The sequence below is a fragment of the Apostichopus japonicus genome, chromosome 11, assembly GCF_037975245.1.
Source record: "Apostichopus japonicus isolate 1M-3 chromosome 11, ASM3797524v1, whole genome shotgun sequence".
Lineage (NCBI taxonomy): Eukaryota > Metazoa > Echinodermata > Holothuroidea > Aspidochirotida > Stichopodidae > Apostichopus > Apostichopus japonicus.
Genome location: NC_092571.1, coordinates 19,061,061 through 19,085,608, shown reverse-complemented (window position 1 = coordinate 19,085,608; position 24,548 = coordinate 19,061,061). Strand labels below are relative to the sequence as shown.

At 36.4% G+C, this 24,548-nt stretch overlaps 1 protein-coding gene across 8 annotated transcripts in view; it reads right to left on the bottom strand.

The window, feature by feature from the left end:
• LOC139976475 (D-glucuronyl C5-epimerase B-like) overlaps positions 1-24,548 on the bottom strand; it is a 107,123-nt gene that overhangs the window by 15,945 nt on the left and 66,630 nt on the right. For 5 of the 8 annotated variants that reach the window (XM_071985252.1, XM_071985249.1, XM_071985253.1 and 2 more), the window contains 3 exons: positions 18,221-18,456; positions 6,284-6,442; positions 3,476-3,947 (listed from right to left, as the gene is read on the bottom strand). In XM_071985252.1, coding sequence (XP_071841353.1) covers positions 3,476-3,947; positions 6,284-6,442; positions 18,221-18,322 — 733 coding nt within the window. In that variant the 5' untranslated portion in view covers positions 18,323-18,456. The other 3 variants (XM_071985255.1, XM_071985256.1, XM_071985257.1) reach the window with 3 other exon arrangements.

Genomic DNA, 24,548 nt, shown 5'->3' with positions numbered 1-24,548 from the left:
TTTCAAATTTGTCAAGTAACTTTACAGTAGCTGGTACATTAGAGCTACATAACCTAAACTGACTTGAGAAATGTGGACTTGGTAACAGTGCATGGAAACAGTGCATGGTTACAGTGCTTGGTGACAGTACTTGGTTACAGCATGGTTACAGTGTATGTTAACAGTGCAAGGTTATAGTGCATGGTAACAGTGCATGGTCACAATACATGGTTAAAGTACATGGTTACAGTGCATGGTAACAGTGCATGGTCACAGTACATGGTCACAGTGCTTGGTTACAGTGCTTGGTTACAGTGCATGGTAACAGTGCATGGTAACAGTACATGGTCACAGTGCATGGTTACAGTGCTTGGTTACAGTGCATGGTAACAGTGCATGGTCACAGTACATGGTTACAGTGCATGGTCACAGTGCATGGTTACAGTGCATGGTCACAGTGCATGGTAACAGTGCTTGGTTACAGTGCTTGGTTACAGTGCTTGGTTACAGTGCATGGATACAGTGCTTGGTTACAGCGCATGGTAACATTGCTTGGTTACAGTGCTTGGTTACAGTGCATGGTAACAGTGCATGGTTACAGTGCATGGTTACAGTGCAGGGTAACAGTGCATGGTCACAGTGCTTGGTTGCTTGGTTGCTTGGTTACAGTGCATGGTTACAGTGCAGAGTTATCTTATGATTGTTTTGAGTGGAAAGAGTGTAATCATGTATATAGTTATACAATTTGCCAACCCATGTAAAAAAATAAAAATTCTAAAATAATCACAGTAATGAAGATTAGGAGCACAAGCGAGCCTATTTCTGCAAAGGTTCAAAAGAAAATGAATTTAGCCAGGAAATCATACTATGCAGCTTAGGTATAGGAGAACAGGTTGAACCACCACACAGACCTATTGTAATAACAGCTTAAGGATCATCTTGGATTGGATACATTCCCCACAAAGTTCATGAAATGCCTCAGAACGGTTGAAGGCCATCATAAAATAGCAATTGTTAACATAAGTAAAAATATTTTTTATGACAATTTTCGACAGCTAGGTAAGGAGGCCATTGTAAGGGGGTGGGTGTATGCCACAGGCTAGTGGTTACTGACCTTGACTTTTAAGCTCTGAAAAAAATTATTTTTGATAATTATTAACACATGATTGCACACGAAAAGACATATTTTGAGGGTACTGTGCTAGCGGCACTCCTCTGCATTGTGGACTAAAAACTGCATCCATTCTTTGTGCTTTTTTTCTTTTCTTGTTTTTTTGGTTTTTGTGTTATTGTTTGACAATTTCCGATAGTAATAAAGCATATTTCAAATTCAATAAACAGCGTGACAATACTCAAATTGCCTGAACACAACTTTGACGAATATAATCTGACCAGCTGATTGAATTGCATATTAATACATAACCCAAACCAAAACACAATATTCTTGTCCAAGGCTTCGACATCGCTTTATAACCTATATGTTTGGTAATAGTTACAGGATTCTTTTTCTTGGGGAGGGGGTTTGGGTGGGGGTGGGGGAGCTGGTGGTATATCTCACCTAAAAATGAAAAGAGGCAGCAGCTTCAAATGGACCTTTAAATTAATCTTCCTCAAAAAATTGGGTTAATGTAACCTCACCTTCAAAGAGAAGGAATCATTTTCATTCTTTTAAATTTTCTCAAGATATTTATACTTTTATTACAAGTTTGAAGCTAATTGTGTTAATTCCCCCCCCCCCTCCCCTTCACTCTCCCCATGATGGAGCTCTAAAACTTAAAACGATTCAAGGGAAAATATTTCTATTTATGAGTTGTGTGTATTTGAAATTGTAATGAGTTGGAAGTCCAGAGCAATGAAAAATCTCCAGCCTCCACCAAGATTCGAACCCAAGCTCTTTACATTGGGACCACCTAACAAACTAGGCTATGGACGTTGATTGTATGTCCAGAGGTTGGAACCAGTAAAGAAGGTGGTAATTCCACTGTAGGCGTTTGTCACCTGTATCGAACAATGCTAGTTCTGTTCTGGTGACATATTTGCCTTACTCTAGAGATCAATCATGATGCTAACCATCTTGAAATCATTTGTGAATCCCTCTCAAAAGAGATTCTTTGACAGATATATATGCCTATATAGATATATATGCCTATATATAGATATATATGCCTATATATAGATATATATAGATATATATGCCTATATATATGCCTATATAGATATATATGCCTATATTTAGATATATATAGATATATATGCCTATATATATATGCCTATATATAGATATATATGCCTATATATATGCCTATATAGATATATATGCCTATATATAGATATATATGCCTATATATATGCCTATATTGTGTGTACATGTGTTGGTTGGGTTGCCAGTTCAACAAACCATGTAATATTTCCTTATAATATAAAGTACAGTCATCAATTTAACCACAGGGTACCATAGTGTAAACAAACTAAGTATCAACCATGGAAAATGGTGTCAATCCCCTACTGTAGTCTACAAAACCCATCGTGATGTCACAATGGAAATTGTGGTCTCATTTCATATTATGTAAGCATTCTCCATTCTTCTACCACCATTCTTCTACCAATACAAGCTGAAAACATGTCTTTGACACACCCTCCAGTAGAGAAGCCATTTTCAAAAAGTCAAAGTTTGGTTAAAATTCTGGCAATGTTATTACCATACAAAATTGTTATAGATCTAGTAGCAAAGAATAGATATCAGTTGATCAAGTTGTTTAATCTGAGCCATTCTTTTGGGTGTAAACATTGTGTAGGCTGTCGCCTTACTTTTCACAACAAAGTTGGTTGTCCTGTTTCAAATGTCACAAATGGGCCACTGTAAACTGAATGTACTTAAAACAACAAACCCCAAAACAATAAATAGTTGACCTGAAGTGATCAGTCACCATGGGAGGTCAGTGTCAAAGGTCACCAGGTCACTCTAGACACTGTAGAGCCAGGGTGCAGTTGTTGTGGGGAGACAGGTAAGTGACAAAGGGAAATAAATACATGAATGTTATAACAAATGGATAGCAAAGCATTTGTGGAATAATATTTTAGCTGAATGTTGAAAGTGTTCAATGAAAAGGAAACCGTTTTCTATTGTTTTGATACATTCTAACCTAGGTAGATGGGAGGCTGATACATTTTCTGTCTTACATTACACAATTAGACATGTTTCTGATATGATACTGGAGAGGCCTGCTGGAAGTGATTACAAAACAAACACTACTGCAAAAGGGGAACAATTATACTGATGTATGTTAGAATGTTATGTAAATGTAACCCAGCACATGCTTTAAAGAATAATGTGACCATGTAGAGAATATTTTCACTAGTATGTCAGTGTGTGAGGGAATGGAACTTACAGCACCCAACAGAATTATTAAACAGGTACATGGGAGTAATGTTTGTGGTTATTTTCCATCCTCCCATTAGTAGTAATTTAACTCTATATTTGCCCTAAAATGCTTACCTTCCGTTCCACTGAAATATTTGACTCTGTCCCTATTCTCCACACTGTAATGAGCAAACGACATAAATGGCCCGTTGTGTTTGTACGGCACTGGCTTGTGAATCCTCGCAATGCTGTGGTGCCATTCGAACCTCTCGTAACCGTCGTAAGATGCAATGCTGCCCTCAACTTCAAAGTACTTCCCCACAAAGCTGAACGGTAAGTAAACTTCGCTGCCTTCTCGACGGCCAACGATAGAGTAATCGTCGTTTATTAAACATTCTATTTCTTTATATCTCACAAGTGGAGGTCTCTGTTCTATATTTGCTAATAAGTCTTCTAAATGTTGTGTATGAGAATCTTTATCAATTTCAAGATGTTTCTTCAAATCGTTGGGCCTGGGCTTTTTGCGCACAGAACTATCGTACTCTACGTTTGAGTTGCTGAGGACGTTGGCTGTGTGTTGCTGCTCAGGAAGAACTTGTGATGGGATCTGACAGGAAAAAATAATAATAATAATATTAGTAAAAAAAAATCACTTTTTAAATCTCTAACTCCAAAAATTGAGGAATATAAAGAAAAAATTTTTTTTTTTTAATTTGCAGATTAGTGATGTCTTTGGTTACATTTTATAAGAAGATAAACACCAATATTTTTTTGCAATCTCAGTATGGTGTAATGAACACAAAGAGGGACACAAAATGGTAATTATTGTATCTTTTCAAAGTTTCTGTGGTTTAGTTCTGAATGAGAAGTCTTTAGTGAAACCTCTTTCCAAGTTAAATATATGCTGGTAACTGTCCCTAAATACACCTCCTTACTGATTATATCACATCTAGACCAGCATTCAAGGATGATATGAGTCTTCCTTTCCTCCTTAAATCTATTTCCCTATCCTCTAATCTCTTGGTTCCCCTGGTAGTGACTTCTTCAGGTACTTAACTTACAATACAATCAAAAGAAAGGAAAGGTTCTTGTTTCGAATTTCTCTACAGCAAAGGGCAAAACAGTGATCAAAAGGCAAACTCCCCATCTTACCTTTCCATCAACCTTTGAAAGTTCGTTACAACTGAATTATTAAACAAAACCTAATTAACAATTTTGATGGATGCCCTTGAATACGATATAGATGAATACGAGCTGAATATGTACAAGGTTTCAAACCACTAATGAGTTTTTGCAAGATCCCATAGTTCAACACAACATAGTATAACTTTATGGGCTTAGAACACACTGAACTTATTTTAGCTGTTGTTCCATATTCTATCCATACGTGAAGAATGCTGTCTATAGGAGTCTACAACATTAATCATGGAAATACGATTATTGTTAAGACTTACATTTTGAATGTATGCATTGTACATTGTTCAATGAACTAGTGGCCCTACTTACCTGGAGAAGACAAGGTTTTCTTCCATACCCCCCCCCCACCCCTGTAAGTTTGGGAACTTATACAACACTATGAGGTGCTTATAAGGCAAAGGTTTCCTAGAGATAAACACACCCCCACATATACATCTAGCAACTAGGACTTTTATGAATATATGCATTGTACATTGTTCAATAGAGAAGTGACCCTAGTTGCCTGGGGAAGACAAGGCTTATTTCAATCCGTTTAATGTTAAATGTGGTATTGCTTTCACAATAATGTTAGTTAGCATAATTCTAAGCCAACACTTTCTAGAGGACTGAGTAACACACATACATACACACACGCATACATACATACATGCACACATACATTTACACAATGTGCTATGTGATACTTTGTAAAGTAGTGGAAGAATTGCTAGGTTTGGAGAGATCCCTTAGGAGCAGAATTTTGCTGTTTCCTCTCAACTAAGTACATCCCGAATAATCTGGCTCAAGGAAAACACTTTCTCTGTGTTCTCTTCCCACTATCTTCCATTAACTGCAATTTAATTCCATTAATTACTCGACCTTAGAGTACAGTAACTAAGGGAAGGCACGTAAGTGAAATTCCCTTCAAAGAGTGTGAAGAGTGTGGTACCATGTAATAATTAATGTAAATGATCAATCCCATTTCATCCCAATACTTAACAATGTTAGCAGCACTCAAGCATAGACGTTGATGTATGGGAGCGCCAAATAAAACCCACAGGGGGGAAAGTGTCGTAAATCCACTTCATCGATTCCATCCCCCCCCCCCCCCCATCAGAGCACTCAATGAAACATTTAATATAAAGAAAACAAAAGATTTGCCAGCATTTTTTTTTTTTTTACTTTTATAACAGAAAATAGACTAACAGAAAAGGAACTGCAAGAGCCGGACAAAATGTACTACGACTTGGAAAGCTTTAATATAGAAAATAAATCTCCTAGACAGCAAAACTCTTCCAGCTGCAGCTAAAATATAACATAACTCAAACCTAAGGAAAACAATTCTCCATGTCTCAGTCTTCACCCACAAGTGATGAGAAGTGAGTGAATTGTAGTAAATGTCATCTGTTTTAGTACAGCAAACCTAGTTTAAAGTCTAATCACTGTCATAAAACTCAAAAGTACATTTAACACCACAAGGAAGAACCAGTAAATGGTTCTCACAGAGGGCGCAGTAACACCGTACCACAAAGACAATGAATGATATGTGTTATTGCTGTGACAAGCGTTAACTCAGTGCAGATGTAACACCGTACCACAACGATATGTGCTATTGCTGTGACAAAAATGTGGCCGGGCCCTACAAAACACCATTTCCCACCTTATCCTGCATGGGTGTAACCTTGACATATTGTCCCTACATTCACTTGCTGTATCTTTTGGTATTACTTAAAGACAGCTATGAAGACAAAATTATTATAAACTAACCTGTACGTCCCTGACATCTAAGTTATTGATGCTTCTACACGGTAGAAGAACCATGAAAGTAAATATGGTGGAAGATGCTACGACCAGGATACAGGCTCGGATCCACAATCGGAAGTTGAGTCTCATTCTAAGAGGCCCTCGCAGTGAGGAGGAAGATCCCTGCATGTTAGGAGAGAGAAATGCGACATAATTAAATAATTATCTAATCAATTCAAAACATTAGATGTGCAGAGGAACTTATTACCTTGTGAACTTATTAATTTATAGCTTCTAATTTACTTCAGCCGATTAAGATTCCATTACATGTAAAGATAAAATCCTCACCAAATTTAGTACCAAAATGATCATAATCATGGTCTTGATATAAAATCACATACACGGGCCAAAGCTTAATAGTAAGTAGTTAGTAAATGACGGCAAAGATAACCTTTCGCAGTAATTCAATTTATGCTACATAACTTGTGTAACAATGCATCTCCTAACCCTCCCCCCACCCCCAACACTCACACTCTCCATCCTCAACCCCTCCATGATCCATCCCCCCCCCCCAAATAAAATATATTATGGAGAGTGACAGAGAGATAAATAAGTAACAATTACTGTGGTATAATATGTGGCATTTATATATAACAATTCAACAAATTCAGAACAAAGATGGCTTCCCCTTTGTGCTAGGTTACATATAGCCTCTTCATGTCTCAAGGATTGTTAGTATTTTACTCAAAACTGTAATATAAGGTAAAATAAGGGTCATTCCTGTTCAAACTTCTGCTACTTTCACTGCTTTCTCTCTAATGAGTTAACTTGCTGAGGAATTTCATTGCTTAATTAATAACACCACATCGCAACATCTGAGCACAATTTTCAAGATCACAGACCCCTGAATAGGTACTCAGAGAGCCTGCAACCACTTTTTCCTCGACAATGCTAAAAGTGTTTTGGAGGCCAAAGTGATGACCCTTTGGTGGCATTTTATAAATTGAACACTTGACTAGAAAACTAATTAAAGAGATGAGACAGAATGCAGGAAAATTTAGTGTAACAAATAGAACAATTTAGTAGACTGTAGTTTGTCTACCAGGAAATATTAACATAAATGATGATAAGGACGGTTTTGTAAACACTCGCAAACTCTTAGCTGATCTCCAGGAGCGAGGATTACATCCTACGAATACGATGTAGTCGGCTACTTCAAAGAATCCGAATAAAGAGATCCTATGGCAAGCTCAAATCAAATTGAAAGTGACTTTGTCACTTAGCACAGCAACTCATGAATGAAGGCCAAAAAAAAAAAAAAATCCTTTTGAAAATCCTATTTCAGTATAATTCTTTAGGAATATATTGAGGAATTTATTCTCTGCTTAAGTTTCTGCTTGTGCAGCTGACAAAACAAATTATAAACGCAGGGTTCCGTAAAATCTATGAAACTGAAAATGGCTTAGCTGATCTTCCAACATCTTTTTGGACTACTCTTTATGAAAATTGAAAATAAAATAAAAGACCTTGAAAGGAGGTTTGGTTTATGGCTTAGAGGGTATTACTTTCTCCCTTCCTGTTTTTCAATATTAATATTTTTTGACATTTTCAATAACACAGGATGGAAATTGTTCTTGTGGAAAGAGTAGTAGCAAAGCCAACAACTTCTAGAATACTTACTCTCAATTCAGCTAAGAATAACATGACTGGCTTCTACATCTCAAAACAGAATACTTTGATAGTAATTACTGAGGCTAGTAGTAACATTAGAATCCTGATCTGTAATGACTTAACAGTAAGAATTATTTTCATTTGTAACATTTATGTTGGTATTGAAATCAGAATTAAAAGTGATAAAGTAGTATTTTGAGGAACTTCTAGAGTGCTGCTCCTATTTCATGATTCCCCCCAACCCCCCCCCCCTCACCTTCTCACTTTCTCTTTGCAAATTTTCTCTTTTATTCTAAATTTTGTCCTTAAACTGTCCTATTTACAATTGTTATCGTCCTTTCAGGCAATCCAACGAGAATCCAACAATGAATTTAGTTCCAAATGATAAATAAATAATCACATATTTATATTTTACAAACATATACAACCAAAAAACAAATTTCACCACAATTTTATCCTAGAACAACTTTGTTCTTCCAGATTAACGTTGTATATTCTCATTACAATGTAATCACATGAAGTCCATATTAATATCACAATGATTTAATGTACACTGATATATAAAACAACATACAATGTCTTACGACAGCAGTCACGCAGCAAGTTCCTTCACACAATAATTGCAGTTTTGGTTAGTTTGTTGATAAGAATTCCCCAGCTACAAACTATGTTACTCCGTAAATGTGATCCGTTTCCAGTTCAAGCGTAGCAAACATGGATATATTTCCTAACTTTGAATTTCCGACTGATTCTTTTCCAACTGGAACTGATTTAAGTACCTACCACTGGTTTCTGCTGCATTTGTTCCCCATTCATTCTACCTGCGTATATCGACTGGGTTCCAAAAATAATCCTTTCACGAAAACATGAACGTCTTTCTACGAGGAACAACACATGGCCTTCTATTGTACACACAAACGGATCTCACAAGCTACCAAACAGTCCCCCCCAAAACTGAAACCAACCCTCAGCTTACAAGCAGACAAGACTAGCTAGGATCTGATCCATTCTATAAGTATGAGCTGAAGTCACCACAAAGGAAAACATATCCTTTTTCTATATAGATAATGAATATAGGTGAAGCCAGCTTATAATACCATGACTGAGCATATGGTACAATGCATCAATGCCATTCATTCACCTAATAAAAAATACACAATAAAAGCCCTATCACAGCCAAAGGAAGCTCTTTTTATCTAGTAGCCCTTAGCTGCTTCAGTCGGTTGGCTTTTTCACTTTTGACCTAAGAAACACAATGGTGAACAGTGACTGTCTGTTGGAAGGTTTAATAAAAGAAGACCTCCCTTACTGGATACAGTATACTATACAAATGAGTAACCACTATGAGGGTGAGTGTAGAAGGGTGTTGTGGCGTGTAAAATTGTCTCGCTACCGATCCAAAATTTTATGACAAAAAAAAAGGAAACTTACAAAATTGACTACAATTACGAGAGGGTTTATTGGTGGAGCTATACACTAATTCCTCTGTAACATCAACAATTATATCAAAACAGTTTTTATTTTATTGCCAGTTAGTCAGGTAGTGACGTGTGGATAAATATATCACAGAACCATTAAAAACAGTTTCCTTTAAACCCCCCCCCCCCCCCATATTTTTGTTCCCCCTTAAGATTATCTATTCTGAATTAATGATTTAAAACACATAACAGGGATAAAGGCATGGTATAAAATATGTGAAGTTATTGTAAAACAGAACAAACCATTTCTACCACACACTGAACCAGAAGCCTAACTACTGCTACTCAGATTATAATAAATATTAGACAATGTCTGTTGTGAAACAGCTTGCAAAATGGACAACATGAAAGTCATTGGCAAACACCATGCATGTCAGGAAAGATAGATCATGGTTTGAAATGGGTCAACTATAAAACATGTTACCTCATCAGCTGCAGGAATGGGAGACCTTTTATACCTTACATAATGTTATTGCATGTTTTAAGAATTGACAACTGTATCGCCATATCGGAGGGGGGGTGTGGAGGGGAGTGGGAAGGGGAGTGGGAGGGGATGACAAGATTGCTGTTCCACTGTGGATAAGGAAAATGATTATTTCTGTATTCTGCTGAAACTATTATGTATCTCTTCTTTTTTTTTGACAAGTGGTTAAGCTTTTGATACTATTTGATAGTTAAAGTCCCATGAAAATGAAGCAGATTTACAAGCTTTTGAGTAAAATCTTAAAATTATTAGCTGGAGGGTTTCTTAATAGTTCGATCAACTGCTATCATACTAATACTTGCTAGATTTTGTAAAAAAGGAAGAAGAAGGCCAAATGTAAACAGAGCTTTTTTAAAGCCTAGACAAAACTTCCCATTTTATTTATTTTTTGATTATAATTTCATGAAGAGTGCTATAGTGTGGAAGTCAAAGAGGGAGATATCAACAGAGGTCAAGGAAGATATGTCTGTTTCTGCCTGCAGATATTTCTGGAACACTCATTTTCAACAGACTTGTATTATACTGATAAATTAAGATTACTTTATGGTAAAGTTATATCAAACTACAACAGTGTATGTTTACATCTGTCAAGGAAAGAAAGGAAAATGGGGAGCAAAGGATATAGAGGAACAGAGAATCAATTTAATTACAAACCGTATAATAGTTCCTTTGTCGTGAAATGTACGACATGTCCGAGAAATATTTGCGACTCCAGCGAGATGAATCAACACAGTTCATCAATGTGTTCTCCAGAGACATAATTTTGCAAAAAGCATTTAAGTCAAGTAATTGAAATTTGAAGGTGATTTCCTCCTCCTCCTCTTGTAAGTGTGAAACTGTTTTCCAAATCACTGCTGAACTCAATTGTAAATGACAGCTATTTAACACACTATTTCTGAATTGAGGTATGTTAATATTTTATTGAGTTATTATGTTTATTTCTTACAGGAAACAATAATTGTCCGGTATTGTGAAACACAAAGAGGCACACCGTCATGCTCTGCCTCTACAAACAGATTTTTAAAAAATTAATATTTTATAGAAGGCAAATAACCTTTTCCAGAATTTCCATTTAAATCAATACTACTTCTAACCGATCCTTTTTGTATCAGTTTGTAGTTCATATTTTGATAATAAAGGCAGTTGCAGAAGCCAATATTTCCTGTTTTAAAGTGGTATTTTATACCTTGTTTATCCAATGTTAACCTGCTTCTTATGAGATAAGATCCTTTTTGTTTCCCTTGGTCATTTCCTTCCCTATAGTTAACACGCAAGAGGAGTAACACAAGCTATTAACATTGTTGGATGACATTTACAAAGCAAAGGATACAATCACAGACTGAACTCTTTACAGTTGAATGATAATTCAAGAAACAAAGATTTTAATCTCTTTATCCAAACAAGAGCAGATTGTTCCAAAAATAGTACAGCCATTTAAAGTCACTTTCAAATGCCAAATATCTTCACTACTTCCACGACTACTACCGACAATAGCTGTAGAGTTAAAACTAATTCTGACAATTAATATGGTTTGTTCTCCTTTATATATGATTCACGCATTTCCTTTGTACTCAAACATTTCCTGGACAAACGCACTTTCACTGGCCAGAAAAAGACTAGAGTAATTTCATTGTGATTGTCAACGCTAAACAATAAAATATTTTCTTACAAGCGCACAGAACAGATGTAAGTAGGAAGAAGCGTTTCAGAGGTTTTAAGAAACCACAATATAGTCTCCCGTTATTGGCTGAATGATGTCATTTTATTACGCCAAATATTATATTCTTGTTGTTTAAATCCACGAGCGATGAGTTGGAAAAAAATGTCGCCAGAATTAGACTTTTACGATCTTTAATTGACGAAAACTTCATCGAGTATAATGACTCACGTTGGTGACGAACAGATTCACAGAAAACTAGTGGTGACAGATGGAAACAATTTTTCGCAGTAGAAGAGAATATTTATGGCAAGAATTGACCTTGTTTTTGTGTTCCAGAAAGTGGAGAGCCAAATATGAAAATGAATATGTCAGTTTATAAGTGGATATATCTTGATGCTAGGACTAAGATTATAATTTACCATGTAGTAACTGTTCCCTTTAATAACTCTAACAGGATTTGGAATATCAGTAGTTACAAGAATGTTATATTTAATAGAATAAGAATGCATTGCATTATCACAACTCTATGATTTGGATTTAAGATTTGGATGCTTTAAAACGAGAAAAGATAACCCCTCTGAATGTAATTCAACCTTTACGCTCGTAAACTTGAAAATGACAGGAAGTGCATGGTCACCTCTGGGACAGCTGGGCCAACACATTATTGGATGCTGACATTCAAATTAATATAAAATTGAACACCACTGAAGATTCACTAAAGATTTATGAGGACAGAATTATTCCCTAGCTAGAGAAACAAAATGTCAATAAACTTTGTTGGGGGGAGGAAGGGGGGGAGGAGGGAGGGGAGGAAAGAAAGAAACAACTACAGGTTTTCAAGCTACACACTTTTCTTCTGAGTTTTGTATCCATGTTTTTATTAGATCGTATGTAGAATGGGGGCAGGGGGGGATGGGGAGACAGGTAAGAGAGGAGCGAAGTAAATCTGTATAGGTCATCAAACAGGGGTGGCAGTCATCTCAGACAAGGAACAGTTAATTCTCAAATCTCCACATCTCCCATACCATGGATCTTACAAGTTTTGAAATATATTTTCATGGTCCGATTCTTAAACAACATATTGGTGTCAAGGTTATTTTCAACTAACATGAGCCTAGCTTTTGTCAGTGATGACAGACAGTTGAGTGCCCCTTCCCTAATCCCCAGGGTCCTGGATCCCAGAAGCCCCTGATATGTGGCTGAGAGCATGAATATGTTTGTCCAGGGGCTATCAGACAATGTCTAGTACTCCACCAATGAGATTTGCAGGTATTGAATTTGATGATGGCTTTGACTTCCCATGGGTCTGATTACCCCATTAGACACTCCACAATAGTAAAGAGATCTGTAAAAGGCCTCTTAAAATCAACTCTAGAGATCTGGAAGACATTCCCTTCATAATTTCAATGTTACTTGAAACAGTTTGCCTCAACGTCTGTTCATCAAACTTTGCCACACAACACGAGAGTGACTCTATTTTCATTTCATCCACCCAGACTTATTATTCAAAGAATAAATATTTCTAAAGCTATGTAAAACTGTTTGAAAATTGCAGTTAACTGCAAAGATTTTTAAGTTTATACTTCTACTAATATGCATTTTATGGATATAAAAACTGTTCACATACTACATGAGGAATTTGGTTAGGAAGAGTGACTCACTGTTTAACAATTACAATAAAAACAGGAGTGCAAAGCTTCTAACTTTGGCAAGTATGCATTTATAAAGAAATTTTCAAGAAAATATTATTTCTCTCCAATATGTACTTTCATTCCTTGTCATCTGACAATTTTCCATTTAAACATTTGGAAAGTTTCTAATCACTTATCCAATTTTATAACCAAAATAATGGTAGGCCATCCATATACAGTATATCCCGACTCCAAGGTATTAAAGGGTAAGTAATTAAGGTATAGCTTTTATCCTTTTTCTCAGAATATTTGGTGTGACTAAGGAGCAGAGGACTACACATTCCCTTTAAAGTGTTTTTTTTATTATTATTATTTTTTTGGTTGTTATATGATTGCCCCAAGAGAGGGGAGCCCATCACCTGTTGCCCATGGAGACCAGTCAAATTTATGGCAGAAACTGAGAGCAAAGGATGGGAATCTATCAGCAGCCTTTGTTTCCAAAAAGTTGACCTCTAATCCTTTATAGGGTAATCATGGGAAATTAGGTGGTATTGTCAGGTTTGGTAGTCAAGTTGTTACCAAGAGATTAGAGGAGAGATTAATAGTAATAGACAAAGGTGGCTGCTAGTGAGATATTCCAGATCCACCATTCTGTGCTCATGTTTGTTATTACAATGTTACCATGATCATTATAACAATGCAAAGATTCTTAAATCTGTGTGTTCCTCATGTCATCACCAAGATCAGTTCTAATATTTTGGGAGTTTATGACAGAACTTTTCAGCTTTTAGCCATAAATTTGTCAGTTTTTACCAATGATACACATGGAATTAGAAATAGTTCGGTTAAAGGTTACTTGTAGAAGATCAAAACATTCTGTACAGCAGTGATGTCATAACTGCCCTCCCTTTGAAGATGACTGGCTCCAGGAATATTAAGGGCACTCAAATGAGGGAGGGATGCAAAATGTTTCTCCTTTCCTTTTCTGGGAGAGGGGGTGGGCAAGACGGGGGGGAAAAGAGATTGGGGGGGCAAGAGGTTGGGTTAGAGGGCTACCTTCCCATCTCAACGAATTTATCACCTTTATTTGAATTACTTTCAATTTATCATTAAAGCAACTTCCTGTGTCACTAATATTCATTTCACCGTCTCACAAAGAGCTCCTCTCTTCAATTTTCAATTCCTAAATTCCAGTATAAATTGTATAAAATTTATAAGTGTAATCTAAGCCTAGATATGAAAGTGTATAACCTATTACTATATTCTTCATTTACCACATTGAGTTAACACTTTTCAGTTTTCACAATGCTAACCTTATCTACATTACAGCAATTGATCCTGATAATTGTAATAGACTATCTATTACTCCCCAAATCCTAGATTAGAACAAGCAAATAGGTGAAAAAGATTAAGGAAAATCCTTGATCAGTTATGTGTGATCCTTGCTGAATTAATTAATCATAAATATTAAAATCCCTCATAAATTATGGTCCTCCTAGGGAAATCCATAAATTTGTCACTAAATAACTCAAATTCTTAAAACATTTTGAGGTTTAATTACGATAGGAATTAAGACCAGTCCCCTTGGTGATCTCATAACATAATATAGAACAAGCAAATAATGATATTTTATTCCTAGTAAAACAGGCTCATAAACTCTTAACCTTGCCCTACAAATATCAATCGGTCATTGACTGTTCAACCACTGCTAGAAAATGATTTCATGACAGCAAACAGATTTCAATAACTACTTTTCCGCTTTCAACGAAAAGGTAACCGCCATAAAAGACAGGGGTACGATCTTTCTGTCACTGCGCTCTGTGCAACCAAGTATGTGGGGCTTTGGCGTAGCTTACATGCAGCCAACCGATACAACTCATATCGCTGGGGATTAAACGATAAAGTCATAAAAATACCAACTTGATGACAATTCTCTTCCAAATGTTTGTAATAAACAGCTCATAAAAAAGGGAAAATGGCCAAAGGAAGGTATTGATGGTAATCACCCCTACAACAAAGACCTTATTAATCGGTTTTGACCGAACAGGACCAAACATTCATGAGCAATTACTTGTCTCTTCTTAGAAAATCTTTGCCCGATGATGAATTCTTTGGCGGAGGTTATATGTAAACGATACAAACTATGCTTTCACTACGGGCTGCGGTGATAAACAACTTCGTCTGTGGCTGTGAGAAGACAAACCTTAAAACAATGCCGGGTCAGGAAGGATAATTATCAGTCAATGATCCGGCCTGATTCAACCTGTTTAAATTGTTTTTGTTTTTTTTTGCGATTTTGGTCCAAAATAAGAGCATTGGCTGGAGAAGAGGATTTTGATAAATCGATGGATGAAGGTTAAATGGAGGTCAAGGATAAGCATGGATAGGGAAGGATATAAGCATAACTATCCATTTCTTGCACACATAAATACAGTACTTAAAGATACTGCACATACACACAGACACCCAACAATAAGTTTATAATCATCCAAGGATCTCCAATGCCTCTTTTGGTACAAGCTGCTATCCAAATTATCAAAGCATTTCTATATTTATTAACTATTAAATTATTCAGGAACAATATTAAAAATTTGACAGTCTGATGCATATTTTAAAACTGCCAAATTACATCTGGGACTTTGACAAACCCTTGACTGGTACAGCAAAATATAGACACTGGAATGACATAAATTCAGGACGAAGAAAATACCTCCGGGGTACAAGGGCTCAATAACATAACATTAAACTTGCACCAGAAAACCTTTAATCCTTAAAGGCAATAACCCGTCATGCCGTCATTGCGAAATGAGATGTTGACTCTTGGTGTCTACTGCAGAGGAAAGCATGTTCTCCTACAGCACTGTGTCAAAACTCACTTTGAAACACCTAAATGTGGATCCTATGTTGAATTAATAATAATAATGTTTGATTTATATAGCGCTTTATACCAGCGATAGGTCTCAAAGCGCTTTACAGACGTTATATCACCCCTGGTCAATGATAACCTGTCCCAGAGACAATCCCTCCAGAATTCTAGTCCTTTGTAACATATTGATGACCTCACACTTCTACCATATACAGTATAACAATCAGGGTGGGTGACTGTAGGCATAAGTCTTTCATACAGAACACTGCTATCAGTCAAGGTTGTACCTATGTACATTTAGTTTAGTTTTCGAGATTTGACCCTGCAAAAAGTGACTGGACTAATTTACTTAGGCCATGGTCTCACAGGATGGATCTCAAGTTCTTGAACCAGTGTTTGGTAAACCACAATCATTGTATACAGATTCTCTTTGCATTCACATTTGTATGCTCTGGGTTTGATCCCCTCCTGCAGAGCGCACCGAACAGTCAGTTACATTATTGGTTGGATAGTTTCGGTGAATTTTATAATTGAGTTTAATGCACCCTGCATATTATATACCAAACCATGCAGAGCACATCATGCAATTGCTAAGTGCAGTTTAATCACCATTGATGTTAAGATGGTAGTTCTAACCATGCTGTCAGTACTACATTCTATGTAATGAATATTCATTAAGTCTTGCACATGTACACTGAGGTCATTCAGCCACTTTTATTGTTTTTTGTTTACTATACAAAGTTCCCCTACAAATTCATCAATAATTACTTTACAAAATTTATTTTCAAATCTTTCATCTATTAGAGCCTTTGAGGACATGTTTTTTCCCTCATTATTGGTAGAGTTCAAAGACTGCCGAGCATTGTTAATAACTAACTGCTTTACTCTAAGAACTGCTTCCAAACACTACATCTGCAATAAATTCAATTCTCACAAAAAAAAATTAATTAGGGATTCTGTTGAAAGAGTCTTGGAATGAAGCGCTACTTACATCAAGTATTCTACAGAAAGATGAGTAAGATGTTTGTTATTCTCTTACCAAACCACTTGAGATGTAAAATGCAAACAGTAAACCTTTCTAAGCCACTCAAAACGTCCTCCTTTACAAGGAAGTGGCTTCTTGGGGGACGGGATGAAGATGGTTGAGATCTACAACTTCAAATGTAACCTTTGACCTTTCCTTTATGGATAGAAATATGCACTAAATTGCATCACTTCCCAAAAGAGGTTGTAATGGAAGTCCACCCGTTTCACAATCAATTGAAAAGTTTTGAATACATTTGAGCCTTCAATTTCTTAAAAATAACATAGTTATCAGGAGTTATCAAGCTAGATTTGTGGTAAACTTATGTGATATCCCATCATGTTACATTACCCTCAGTTCTCAGATTCACTGGCTCCCTGTTGAATCTGAAATCAAATTTTAAGTATCCGTACTAGATATGGTCATTAAGTTATTGCACAATGTAGTTCTGTATTAGCTATCAGACTGTATTGTTTGCCATTTGCATAATAAAAGGTATTCTCTACTCTCCAATGAATGGAAATAATACAAAATACAGCTCTAGTGAGAGAATAGTGGGAGGTCAAAGGTCATGCAGAGACAGGTAAGTGAGGAGTACAGTAAGGGTATCATTTCTATGAACAGATTGATTGGATTGGGGGATGGGGGTGGAACTCAATCATGTATCATTCAAGGATTATCTACAAACACATGAGCGCTAAAGTTGTACTTTTTAAGAAAAGTCACCTAGGAAAGAACCTGGGCACGAAAACCAAACAACCGAACGACTGATCCGCTCTCATCCCCAGTCCTCTTGCATCGAGACTGGGTCTGTGTGATCACCGTCAGGTGTGTATCACCATTCCCATAGAAGGGGAACAGATGTACTACACATGATCTTAGCCAGAGTAGTGAGAGTACAAAGGTCATGCAGAGAGAGGTAAGTGAGGAGTACAGTAAGGGATATATCACCTCTATGAACAGATTGATTGGACTGGGGGGGGGGGGGGGGACTCAATCCTGTATCATCCAAGGATTGGCTACAAACACAGGCTTTCTGAAATACATGAGCACTCAAGTTGTTAATACTTTCTCTCTACAAAGTGAATAAAACAGTTAGGCTGTGTACACAAATCTACAAATTGTGTAACATTAATGTTGAACTTACCAAGATGCTAGACAGCATTCCACTGACAGGTGTTTGGTTCCTCTTACAACAGGGGCTCTCTACTACAAGGTAACTGCTACAAGGTCCTTGATGAAACTTCATCGGATAACACAATTAAAAGTATCCCTCTCTTCGTTTCTTTGTTTGCTCGTTAAGACGAATTTCAGTGTCTCTTAATAAGACATTGTTAATATTACAATGTTTTCACAAATAGGTTACATTCAATCCATTGATATCTGTAAGAAAGAAAAACAATGGGAGTTTGGAATTAGTTGAAGTTTGCTACTTTGCTTACACAAGAATACTTGTTCACAAAGAGCCCAACTAGCAATATGGTTCCTTGCTTAGTGGAATATTAAAGTGTTGTATGTATTACTCAATATCGTAGCTGATTAAAATGAATACATAGTATCAACTTCACACAAATGGGCAGGTACCATATTCCAAATGGGCCTAACATATTTAGGCTCACATGTACCAGCTATTAACCAACAACTGTATTTCAAGTTTGGATACAATCAGATGTAAGGTTGTGGAGTGTGGAGTTATTGCAATTTAAACATTTTGGCCCCTCTCAAAATTTTGCACCAAAAGTCCTGAAAATATTTGGCCCAAACAAACTGACTCAAAAATATTTGTTCCCCCAAAAATGTGGACCCAAATGGTTCAAAAATTACTGGGCCCCACATTTTCGGGCACAAAGAATGTGTCCCAATACACATTTGAGGTGGAAATAAAATTTGGGCCAATTAGGCCCAAATATGGGCCCACAATATTTGGGGGCCCAAAACAATGTACCAGCTATTAACCAACAACTGTATAACCAAGTATGGCTACAATCTGAATTAAGGTTGTAGAATTATTGCTGTGTAAAGATTTTTACTTTGACCGCATACCCTCCTTAATACTCATAAGGTCTGTGCCAAAAACAAAGGGCACACCTTCTGACTATAATGTAACTTCATAGCTAGTATGACAAATATCCATCACACCGTTGTTAAGTTATCATGGACCCAAGCAAGTGTCAAAGACGCACGCACACACATACACACACACATACACACCCACACACATATGCCAACCTGACTGTATAGGTTTCTTTGCTTCCAGCAAGGAACCAAAAACTGAAGAAATCTTACAATGCATCCATAGTGTCCTACATTTATTATGCATACATCCATAGTGTCCTGCATTTATTATGCATACATCAATAGTGTCCAGCATTTATATGCATACATCCATAGTGTCCTGCATTTATTATGCATATGTCCATAGTGTCCTGCATTTATTATGCATACATCCATAGTGTCCTGCATTTATTATGCATACGTCCATAGTATTTGAAGTCCATATTTGCTTTTAGAGTAGAACTTTAATTCAAAGCCACTGTTAGCCCTAGTACCCCAAATAAACATCTGTACACATCTACTATTATTGCTAAATGGCTGTTTCTAGTCCATTTTGCATTTTTACCTTCAAATCTGACAAGTTTTGATTTCACATTTTCTGACATGCATGAATGAATGATCTAACAATATTTCATCAACATATAATGCACTACCAACCTTGAAATAGTTGAAACACTTGAAACACTTTCAAAGATATCAGCTCAAATGTTTATTTTCTTGATAGTGAAAAGAAAGCAAACACTGTTGTGTGTCAGTGGGTCAATATATATCTACATGCTATTGAACTAATAAAGTACCTGACCTTGAATTCTCACCTCATCTGTACTAGCCATTCCACAATGTCCAACACTGTATCAATCTTAACACTCTAATGGTAAGGGGGGAGTGAGTTAATACAGTAAAGATAGATGGGTTGTCTGTCAGCACATACTTACAAACCAATTCAACCAAACCACAGTCTTTTCTCAACACCAGTATATGGGAAACATTAATCAAGTCACTGCTATTCAGTTGGGCACTCTGTAAAGTCCACCTCACCAAGAGAAACCATAACAAGGGAGTTGCCAGTATCTCTGAGGACACTTGGGCAGTAGTAACACAGAAACAGATCAATACAGAAGTAGGTATGTGCCTAGACATTTTTTAAAACATCCTTTTAGCAGTTCCACCATAGTACCAAATGGTTACATGATTACATCATGCTTTTGTCACTAAACATAAATTGTTTAGAAGTTAGTTAGTGGCAAAGAACTATAAAATTCACAGCACACAAGCGTGAAAACTTTAAAGCATGACAGGTCACAGACAAAGAGATATTCTACACTCTAAGAAAATTCTCAGCTGACTAATAAAATAAACAGGAAAGAATGAATAATCTGTTATAAAGCTCTCTTTGTTGTAACCTTTTTTAAGTTCATCTTTATAAGTCCAACACTAATGGTTAATAAATAGATGCACCAAGTTCACATACGTACATGAACCATATAGCTGGCACTTGACTTGCTTCCTCTGAAATTTACTAGAGCTTCAAACATTTTTAAAATACCTGTTTTCTTTTACTAGGATAGAGTTGATGCCATTTTAAATGTACTGTATTTTAATAAACTTTGCTGATGTAACATTTTATGAGAAAGGAAAAGGCTTCCAAGCTGTAGATTAAGAACTGACTAAAGTAGGTAGAGGTGTAGAATTAAGAGATGGTTACAAACTTGAAGTAGATTCTATATAAATTATAAATGGTAATTAATATACATCAATTTGACAAACATTATCTTTTAATGACAGATAGTGGTTGTTTTTATTAATGAGTATACTGACTGCCCTAGCTTACCACCGAGCTCATCCAGATGCAATTTGTAAACCAGCACAAGTGACAAAAGCAATAACCATTCCATCTGTCAATAAACTATTTTAAACATCACTTACATTTCCTCTCATGATCTGAGTCTGCAATGCAACCACCCTGCCATAATATGACTCACATTCATGTCCCTGCCATCAAGCGACCCCTAACTTTATCTCACAAATTGAATTATAACTGCTGGGTGCATATATGTTTAAAAATACCATCACGGCATCACCAGACATAGTCCAAAATGTAAGTCAAATGTGAAGAAAATGTGTGAATGTCACTTTTTGTTAATGAAAAAGAGAAACGTCATTCATTAATACAAGACTGCATCTGAGCAGTTAATACTAAAACCACATATAACACATTATTGGTTTCCGCGTGAAGTTATTGGCATGACGTTCATACAATAATATCCAGGTCAAGGGGAAACAATCTTAATATGGAAGCAGTATTGGCAAATGATACCCTCCCATTGGACAGTTTAAAACCTGAATTACACAAAAGAACAAACACCTTTGTTGGATACCTGCTCTGACCTTATTGCTGCTGTGCGGTGGAAACTCAAAAAAGACGTTTGATATTAAAATATTTAAAGAAGTTCAGTGGGAGGAAATTGATTTTTATCTCATACCTTCAGAAAGTGCACTCTGCCATCTACTAATTTGATAAAGTGGTACTAGTGGAAATGCTATAGGTGTCTGAGACACACGTAGGTAGTATACTGCTAAGATATTACCTTGCTCGTTCACATGTACCATTAACTATTTTGAACATTTCTTGTTTCCTTCAATCAATTTTTTTATTTGTTTTCTTCCGGTAAGGTCTGAAATAATACTGCAGTAAATTAATATATGCATATTCAACACTGAAGTATTATGATAATTAGCAGAAGGGGGGGTTTAATTCAGCGTGCTAACACGTAACATTTTACAGAAATGTTTATTCTTTAATCGCAACAGTAGGCTAGTAATTTTGAATAGCCAACGTTTTGCTCTTCATATTAAATTTGTTGCCAAAGGAAGTACCTCTTATGAACTCTTTATAGATGACAAATCTTATGAACAATTTATAGATGAGAAATCGCCAGTTTATGTTGCTTAAAACGATGATGCCAGACACCATATTGTCCAACTACGTTGTTTCAGTAACTAGTGCTCATCATCACTGTGCTGCTTTTTGCTTTATACTTTCTATGTTTTAACTACAATCGGCTCTCAATCCAACTTCAGAACCACATTTTAACATCCTGACATTGATCACAAACATCTGCCATAATTTCTTCTATTTCTTCCCTCACCACAACTAGTGGTCATCATAACTTAGGTGGAACTAATCAATCAGACAATCTAATGAGCTGCATTTTGGTGGAACTTAAAAAGCATTGAATAGCATTCAACAGTTTATCACACTGTTTTCAAAATACTGCTGTACCTGTCTTGATGAGGTAGTTTAGCTATGAATATAGGTATTTTACCAATAAAATTAATGGTCTATCTCTACTCATGGCAAAGTACGATCAATGGCACAACCGCCTAGAGTCAGTAACGGCCATCAGCTCAGAATGAATCACCCTGTGTTATCACCACCCTCTCTCATTGGTCATAGCGGACTCTTTCCATTGGCCCCTCGCTGAGAATGATGGATGTGTAAAATCCCCAGCTATCTACCAGCCAGAATATGTAGGCATGTGTCAAAAAGTCTGGGGGGGGGAGAGGGGGGTTTCATAGACCGAGATAAGCGAGATAAGCAGCCAGCAAGCGAGAGGGTGAAATTGTGACGCTTCTGAAATTGGAGCCTCAATAAACATAGAACCAAAAAGGATTAAAAAAAAAACAATCAAACTTGTAGCTAGTTCACTGCCAATTCATGAAGATGTCACATGTTGTACAAACTCGGAACTTCCAAGAGGTTACATAACATAATGTCGACAATCTTTTCTTTATATAAATAATCAAACCAGATTCTGTTGTTGGTGAATATCTGCTACTAGTTATGCAATGAATATTCAGGAAGCAGAATCTCACAGATGAATGTATTTCATAGCACTTTCAGTCAATGAACCCCTTAAAAGAAACTTCAGCATGTTCCACACAGGCTGCACAGACTATGAACTGTCTGAAATTCTCACATGGGGGAAAGCTACAATTCCAAATTATATCAGAAGTTGAAGGCCAAAGTAAATTAAATGGTTTCAATTGTTAATTTGCTTAAGACTTGTGATTGAGACCTGTGTCCATTTTCAATGACGTTCATTATTCCAGTGTACATATTGAAATCCATCCATCCATCCATCCACAACAGCCTGTTGAGACTTCTGTTTATACAGCATGTCCTCAAACAAGGTCACACAGCAGGTGTAAAACTCAGCAGCAATTCCTGAGATTACCATAGAAACGCCACCCACTACCATTATAACATGGTCACTGTTATCTGCCACAGTAGTGTGGCCTTCCCTTAAGGTTCAAAGCTTAAAGTACCCTTTTGCCCTGCTTGGTGCTCAACATTCACCAATGTTACCAAACTTTCTTATTATTTTACTGTATGCGGTTGGCACAAACTACTACACCGTTCTAGATTTATTCCCACACGAATATTCATTTTAATGTTTACAATGAACCTTATTGCTGCTCAGATATATGTAATATTAGGTATGTGTAATTAGCAAATCAGAAATTAAAACAATTTGACCCTTTTTTAAAATTTCAAATAAAATTTGACTAGTCAACCTATGTAGCTCAATTAGTAGTTAATGGCAAGGCCAATTACAGCTCTGGTACATGCAAAAGTAGGCTAGGCTAATTGTATACATATTCAGAGTGTGGTAGGTCTAATCCACTGTATTATATAGCTTCTCTTCAAGAGTTATTTTCGGGCTGATAAATGTACAGATACATACAGCTGTTTGAATGACTATCATGGCCCCTGAAGTTATTTGCCTGATTCTCTTAAAGTTATCCCATCCCTGATCAAACCAAATTTTAATATTATAAAACTTATATTATAAACTTATATTATAAAACTTATATTATAAGTTATATAAAACTTATATTATAAAACTAATATTATAAAACTTACTGGTTTATATATTTAAGAGTGACCCGCTTACCTGTCTCCCCACAACCTTAGCACCCTATTCTACCGTGTCTAGTATGCCCTGGTAATCTTTTTACACTGTGCACCCTCAGTGACCGGTCATACCCGGTCAATAGTCTTCCTTCTCATTCTACCATCCAAGTGTTTATACATGTATGCATTTCCGTAGTGGATTTTTAATCTTTCGGAAACTGCCCGGAATACCTTGGATTTTTACCTGATAACAAACTGCATAATATATTTCAAGTTTTTTCTTACTCTAAAATCACAAAATACTTGGGGGAGAAAAATCAAATTAAACAAAACTGTAAAAAGAATAATAAAGCAAGTTGCGTGAGTTTTGAAAACAGATTGACAGTATTTAACATCATCCCTTTAAAGTTAACCACAAGACTTTCATTTGTGCAGGTCTGAGATGTGAGCAGTGAGCTTTGTTACAGTAACTGAAGGACCCACTTGAGTAACAGGGAGCTCT